The following is a 7629-nucleotide window of genomic DNA, read 5'->3' as shown; positions in this document are numbered from 1 at the left end:
ATTGGGGAATGCTTCATCACAACTGGCAACTATTGGTTAACGTCAAATTCTCCAGTCGGAAGTAGAGTATTCTCTAGTAGTAACTGATGATTTCACGACAATTTTAGGTAAAAAATTATCAAGATTCATTACGACTACCTAAGAAAACCTATTTAAGGCTGCCTTCTCAGTATCTATTCGGGTTCTATTCGATCGATCGATTTCCGTCCTCAAGAGAGAATCGTCCTCAAGAGATAATGGCGTCATCAGACAACCCTTGACTGGTTTTCTGATAATTCACTACAACTTTCTACTGGAGAACTTAATCACAAATTCAGAATAGGCCTATTCTATAGAAAACATACGGAGGTAAGGAGGGAAGATGGAAAAATTGCATCTTTTTGGTCGATTTCCCCAGATCAGTCGCAAGACATGTTGAAAATAAGTTCCACAGTCACAGACATGGTCAGTGATGGGTTACACACGTGCTTTTTAGTAAAAGATTGTTGAAAGTGAAATCGGGTGTAGATCACTACTGGTTTAATCTAGAGGCATAAAACCAATGGTTTGATACGGTCTGAAATTTTGCATTCTGCTAGAAAATCAAAAACTTCCTGGCTAACCAGTAAAGTAGACCAGGTGTTTTTTTGTTCTCACGGAGAAGCATTATCAAAAGCAGCAACTGGATACCAAACAGTGATCAGAACTCAAAATCGGAATTTATATTTTCCCATGTCCGTGAGTGCATGCAATCAAGACAAAACTACTGACAGCCAGATGGACTAAGTAAAAATGTAGATAATAGAGATAAACGTTACTTTAATTCTCAAAAGATAACTTGAAGATACGAACTCCTTGAGAAGTCTGCATGCCGTGGGACATAAAGACTCGCACACACTTCTAAAAGTTCTCCAGAGTCTTGGGTAGAATACTACCAGTATGCTTTCACATGGTACGTTGAATATAAAGTCATTGATTGATCATAGTACATAGTTTCCGAAGAAAACTCCCATCGGGAGAGGGATTTCTCCCGGTGCGGATTTTCCGGGCAATGTGACTCACTAGATGGAACAGCTTGTAACTGCGACCTGTGTGACCTAAAGAAACTATATCGGCCTTCTTGTTTCAGTTTTAAGATGAACGAAAAAAACAAGTTTATGGTCTTCAATTGGTTTCTCGCCATCCCCATCACCGGCCGAGGATATAAGTCAAAAGTCGGATAGTTTTATGAACCGATGCACGTAAAGGCTGCGAGTTGCACCAAGCACTCACATGAATTTCGGCAACTTCACGTGGTAGATCTTTGCCCATCTTTTGAGATCCGCTGGGTATTTTTTGCACCATAAAGATATTGGCAACAAAGGAGATCTCTTTAGGTCCAAATATCTTCATTTTTTATGAATGCCGCTCACCTACTCGTTGAGTCATCCGCCCACTCTATACTGGCAGTGTGCAATGCTAAACGAAACTTTTGCGTGTTTGGTTGCCGTGTCACCCAAAATGACGACTACGGAGAGAAGAAGTGCGTAGAAGTGCAGCAAATCCTAACCTTGTATGTAGAAGGCCATATCATAAACGAAACTTTTGCGTGTTTGGTTGCCGTATCAAACAAAATGACGACTACGGTGAGAAAATTGTAGAAGTGCGGCAAATCCTAACCCTGTATGTAGAAGACCATATCATTACGGGTGCGTTGGGTGGAATTCAAAGAAGGTGTTGTCAGTGAAGTTGAGTTTGACGCAGAAGACCAGCGTCCGAGCACTATTCAGATTGTGCGACCTCTCGTGTAATGATCACTTGGGCAGACCAAGTTAAAGGTGGTGTAATCAGTCACAGTCTTCAAAGCCGAGCCCCAATCAAGCGTAAAAGAGACAACTCCGAATACACTTATGAGCGTGGTTCACACACACAGGAGGTTTTATTCCTTGCTCGAGAATTTCACGTAGTATGAAGCAGATAAAAACTCTGAAGATGAAGCAAAACGCCAGTTTTTCCGTATATTCAAAAATTCACAGAGAAAATCCTTTGAAAGTGTGGTTCCTATTGGCGAGATTTTTCTGCAGGAAGAAGCTGAGCTTTCTTGCGGGTATTTTTAAGGAAACATTAAAGTGTACACTAGGCACCACTGCTGGCCATGAGAGATGAGGCATTCGCTAAGGTAAACGCGGCAGAGCTACCCTAATTTTCTTGCACTTATACATGAGGAAATTCTAAATGGCGGACTACCACAGAAGCAGATGATTCCTTGTTGAGCGTTGGTTGACAGTAAATCCAAGGTGTTGCCGAAACTCTGATATTTGCGTGGCAGAAATTGTAACAAAGCCGGCGTGTGTAGTAAATCTCGTACCACTGTGGGGGAATTTCTTTGTTCCACAGAATCTCAGGTTTCATGCTGATTTGAACATTTGTTGTGAATGACCACAAATATAAACGGTGAAATATAGAAAGAAAACTCTAGAACCCATGGTAATAGCAGGTAGGTTTGCGAGAATTCGGATGAAAAACATTAACTGTAACTTTATAGAAATAATAGAAACCTCCCTTACCATTTTCGTATTAGTTTCTTGTGGATTTGTGTTTGACGGACTGCAGTCAATAGGTAGGATTACGTAGTTCGACTGTACATGCAAGGACGATGAGTTGGGCCTAATGTACGCATAGAAATGTATACACCTATCCAAATGCACACCCCGCTCTTAATTATGGGTAGCCCTTAAGACAGACTGAAATGACTGTCTTTATTAAGTGACTTGCGCTGACTACGAACTGCGGTTCTAACCAAAACGTTTTGCATGATCTAAGGGAAAAAGTCCGTGGAAAAATTCGTAACCCACAGGAATGCATATTCAAATCTTTTAAATGTTCAAAATGGGCCAATACACTTTCTGAGAGGGAAAAATATCAACATTTATGCCTCAGGAATAGTTCTTTTCACAATGAGCCAAATGAGTAAGATTTCAACGAACTGTTTATCCAGCACCCGATATAGATTACAGTAAATCTTGGGTAGCAGTGGGTTGACGAATAAAAAGATGAGAGGCAACACGAATCCCTTACCTTCCTCATCCACCGTTATAACTTCACCCTAGCTCCAAACACGGTACCGTCGAGTTTCGTCATACGCGGAGTGCTTACCACCAGTGCGTGCGAAATCCAGAACGGACTAACCAGACCGATATCTTTTTATAGGTCAGATGTTATGTCAGGTACTGCTCCAACATCGTGTCTAACAGTCGCGCAGCTTGGTGGGAACGGACATATGATGATAGATGGGATTGGAAGATTGGTTTCCAAGATCCTATGAACATGCTCAAAGCTCACACACTCTGACAATTTTCTGCCAGACCGAAAACAATTACCTGTTCTTTGTAACTGGGTTTTATAAGCGATGAGAAAATTATTGGACTTCTAGATACAAGTGCACTGGAGCAACCATGCATAAGAAGAAGAGGCTTCATTAAGATGCCGAGGGAAAATCGGTTCAAATGAGTTCCTTTTTACCATGATCCACCATGATCGAACTAGTGGGCCGAATTTGTGCATTAAATGGTGTATGACTGCTGTCCAAACACAAAGTAGTTTTGATTGATCCAGTGCGAACCTAGTAATCAACTTTTCTAAAGACCTTCCCAGGTTTCAGCGCCTCTCCGGTTGACAAAAATGTCAGCTTTGTGGCCATCGTTTTTGCTGACTCTTCTGATATATCTTCACGGGTGACTTCAACAGGTCAAATAAATACTTCGTTCAAAGATTGGACTTCAGTGACCTGAGGTATTTTCCCGCCCACCATATGTTTGTCCCTCAAATGTTGGTCATCAGTCAATGCTCGCGATCCTCATAAAGGAATTATGTTTTTCGACCCACTGGCATAGAAATGCAACACTCATATTAGGGGGGTGTAAGATTTTGCGAAGACGAAGATTGAATCGGCTAAATTAGTTATATTCAGACGATTTTCTCTACCTCATGTGGGCCAGCATTCATCAGATCCCAACTCTGTACTAACCACAGACGGGATCTTCTCATTCTACCCCCCCCCCCACACACACACACACCTACTGACGCTAACAAGACACCTCCTGTAGATTGGCCGTATGTTAATGAGCATACGGTGTCTCAGTTGCCTCTCGATTTGCCATTACTGTGCCTTTATTTTGTCTCTTCTATCCCCCAAACACTCAGTTATCACGGTGTCCACAACTTTGTAGACACCTTTGTTTTGCTTTTTCCTGCTCGTCAGTGATGATCTGCTAAGCTAAACAACCTCCCACTATGTTCACTTGAATGTTCCAAGTGGTTTCACTCATCCTTCAACCAGGCTCACGCTACGATTCGCTTTTTACTGTTTTTCTTCGCTGATGACTAAACGTTCCCAAATCTTGCGCCATCAGAACTTACCATCTTAGTCCTGGAATGTCACTGTTGTATTTTCCTAAGTAAGAAGGTCAGTATTTTGAAAGTTGCTCACTACACCTAACTTTCTTGTTTACAATGTCATCTTTGCTTGCGTCCCACCGCACTAGCTGTTGCCCTTTGTTATGAATTTGCCTTGAAGAGAAAAAAACACACGCTAGTTGCGCAACCTCATAAGCGTTTTGCCAGCTCCAGCAAGCTTACTAGAAGTTTCCTAGACAACGTGACGTTGACAAAATGAAATGGGGAGTTTTTAGCAACCTTATGAGTAGTGCATTGCAAAAATAAAATGAGCTTCCCAAGGCTGGAGGAAAAAAACCATCCCACTGATTGCAGTCAGAAATTTTAAACCATAGATCACGCCTTTGCTGCAGTTCTGCAAAGTCAGGATCCTGAAATCAGTACTGTATCCAATTAAACCCAACATAATGTTGTTACCGGTTCCGTGATCAAGTTTTAATCTTATGTTGACAAAACCAACCGATACGGAAACTTTGAAAAAGTGAATTTTTGGCCATTCATCTCAATGTTGTTTAACTTACCGTGGTTTTCATTCTGTATGGTACCAGATTCCCTTGACATCAAATCGGCATGCACATCCTTGTAACCTTTCCCTTTGTTCGCACTTCTAACCCTCACTATATAGTTCGGGGCTTCCTCGACTATCCAGTTTGTCAAAGCCCGTTTGGTGGATGAAAAGATTTGTTTGTCTTTGACAGCCCCATAGTGGCGTCTATCAGGTTCATCGGAATCAACTCTCTCCCGAGTTAGCCGCTGTTGGCAGACAACTTTGTCTCCGCGAAGTGATGACTGGTTTTGCGACCAAGTATAATAACCATTAGCTTTGGTCGACGTTTGTCCCATTGTCAACCACAAACAGAGTGAATGGTCCCTTCAAGGAAAGCGGAGGTTCAGGATGTGGCGACCAGCAGTTTTCATTTGGTTCAAACGTATTTTAGCGCAATTTGAGATATGAATATTTAACTGATTGTTGTAAGTCTCCCGATCGCGGCGGTGCTAGATTTGCATACTGTTCAAGGACGTGCGTATGTGTGGATGGAGAACTTCACAGCTGGTTAGACGATCAAATTTGCGTTCACCATTGATTGGTGCATGGCTTTTGTGTGCAACTCTCTCTCTCTCTGTCTCTCGGAAGGCATGTGGAGGCCATGAATCTCGGTCGATATTTGTTGAAAGTGGTAGACTGGCAGAGAAAAACAATGGCTTTTACCTGGATACCAAAAAAATTCTTCTGTGGGGTGCGGGCTTACGTAATGTTTTCTTTTCTTGAAGTGTGAGCGGATTGGCATCAAAAAGTGAATTTGATTACACAAAAAAACAAATAAAATAATATTTGGTAATAAACAACAGGCTTGATGGAATCATCAGTCCGAAACTTTGTCCGAAACTTTGGAGTCGAATGAGGCCTTTTGTTTTGACATGTTTTCAACAGGGTGTTTTTGTCAATTGAAATTTTTTTTATTCCTCGGGTGTTATTAGTTTGTTCTGGATATCATTTTGATTTCATTTTATGGTTCAGAAAATTAACCATCTATTCACCAGTTAGGCAAGGAACTGCTTGAAGTTAGTACCATTGGGATGAAATGATGGAAACGTTGCTTCGTAGTTCAGTTACGGTCAGCAGAATCACGGCCAGAAGTGAAGTATTCAGATCTAAGACTAAACAGTGATTGTGTCTCAAAAAAGAACAATCAGGATACGGTTATATTTCACCTTTCCTTGAAAGGATATCTTTAAATGCGTCATAAGGACATCAGTGATGGCAGCTTCTCTATACACGTGCGTTCGCCATCTCAAACGTTTTGTGCCGGTTGCAAATATCTGTTCATTTTTGTAGATAATGTCCCCGTGAACCACCTAACAAGAAACGTCATATGTAAAATGATGCAGCTGTACGTCAGACTGTCCAGATCTTGTTTCGGTTTTGATGCTACGTTAAAAGTCGACGAAAACGTAAGCTACACCAGCGTTCTTGGTTACTACGGGTGGTAATGGGGTCATATTTAGCACCATTCTTTAGGCGAGTCCTGTCAATGTCACCTGGGGCCTCAGAACGATTAGATACACAACTATACTCATCCATTTCCACCAAAAGGATGACCATTTAGTCAAAATGACTGATTTTAGTTTATTTTGCACTAAGAATATGAGTAAACGTAGTTTAAACTCAGAGCGTTTTATCGTCCGTTAGATTGGAAATCGGACATACGCAGTCTGCGGTAGTCGAATAGCTATAACCACTTATATGGAATCATTTCTTTGTTCTCGTTTGGTCAATAATATGATGTGACAATTGGAAAACTTTCAAAATCCTTTCGCTCTGCAAAACCACTGCTTTCCTCCTGTTGTGACAGGCATGAATGCTTCAATTTTTCTGTTCCCAGGATCACTAGATGTTGGTGAATGATATTCTGAACTGCTGGTGCGTCGAAGTGCGCCCCTAAGGAAAACACCACCCAAAGTAAGGACGTGGCTATTTGAAGGCGGTTTGCTTACCGGCGATTCAGTTGTTTACAGCGAGCTAATACGCACGAAAGTTCTGTGGAATACTGTGGCCCGATTTCACATATTTCCGCCTCATACGGCATTTAATTTTGATTACACCTCGATGGTTTTGTGAGCTGGAACTAGTCACCAAATTTTTGGCTGGCATGTAAAAATTGTTCAGTATAGCCCCACATATTTGCCCACTCAACTTGTCAAGTTGATGGACAATAGGAAGAATCAGCCCTCAAGGGAACAGGCTTTCATTTTCCATGAATAAACCGTGCGAAAAAATCTAGAACCAACCATACCGCTTACAATAACTCCAATACTTATTGACAAAATGTAATGACGCTAGTTCTGTAGCTTAAGGATGCCAATGGAATTGAAACTTAGGATTTCAAGGAATAAATATTGTGGGAAATAGGACAGACTCAACACATCACGGAGAAGGGAGGGCAAATGTGTAAACTGATGGCGCCGCTTGATATTACCGTAATGGTCTTTAACAATCCTACCTCAACGTCTATGAATAAACTCTGTGGTTATTTAGGTGAATGTCATAGCGTCGTTTTTGGGGATTCCCTCCCTTCAGCGTTTCACAACGACCACGCAGTCGGTGTTAAGTAATAAGCGTTTGCACCTTCGAAAATCTAACATCAAGAATACTTCAGAGTTTTTATTGGGCTTATAATAAGATAGCAAATCTGCGAACCAGAGGAAAGCCTGTGA

The 7629-nt window shown here is 41.4% G+C and overlaps 2 protein-coding genes across 2 annotated transcripts; one reads left to right on the top strand and one right to left on the bottom strand.

Moving 5' to 3' along the window:
- Positions 1–1376: 1376 nt before the first annotated feature.
- On the top strand, positions 1377–1604 carry T265_15810 (hypothetical protein; the record flags this gene model as incomplete). The annotated part of the gene is made up of 1 exon (XM_009179174.1): positions 1377–1604. A coding segment is annotated over one exon (228 nt), but the record flags the coding sequence as incomplete, so codon positions are not given.
- Positions 1605–4935: 3331 nt separating this feature from the next.
- On the bottom strand, positions 4936–5256 carry T265_15809 (hypothetical protein; the record flags this gene model as incomplete). The annotated part of the gene is made up of 1 exon (XM_009179173.1): positions 4936–5256. A coding segment is annotated over one exon (321 nt), but the record flags the coding sequence as incomplete, so codon positions are not given.
- Between the last annotated feature and the right edge of the window lie 2373 nt (positions 5257–7629).

The sequence above is a fragment of the Opisthorchis viverrini genome, assembly GCF_000715545.1.
Source record: "Opisthorchis viverrini unplaced genomic scaffold opera_v5_1076, whole genome shotgun sequence".
NCBI classification, from domain to species: domain Eukaryota; kingdom Metazoa; phylum Platyhelminthes; class Trematoda; order Opisthorchiida; family Opisthorchiidae; genus Opisthorchis; species Opisthorchis viverrini.
The sequence above is the reverse complement of the archived record's forward strand: the minus strand, read 5'-3'. Positions and strand labels throughout refer to the sequence as shown.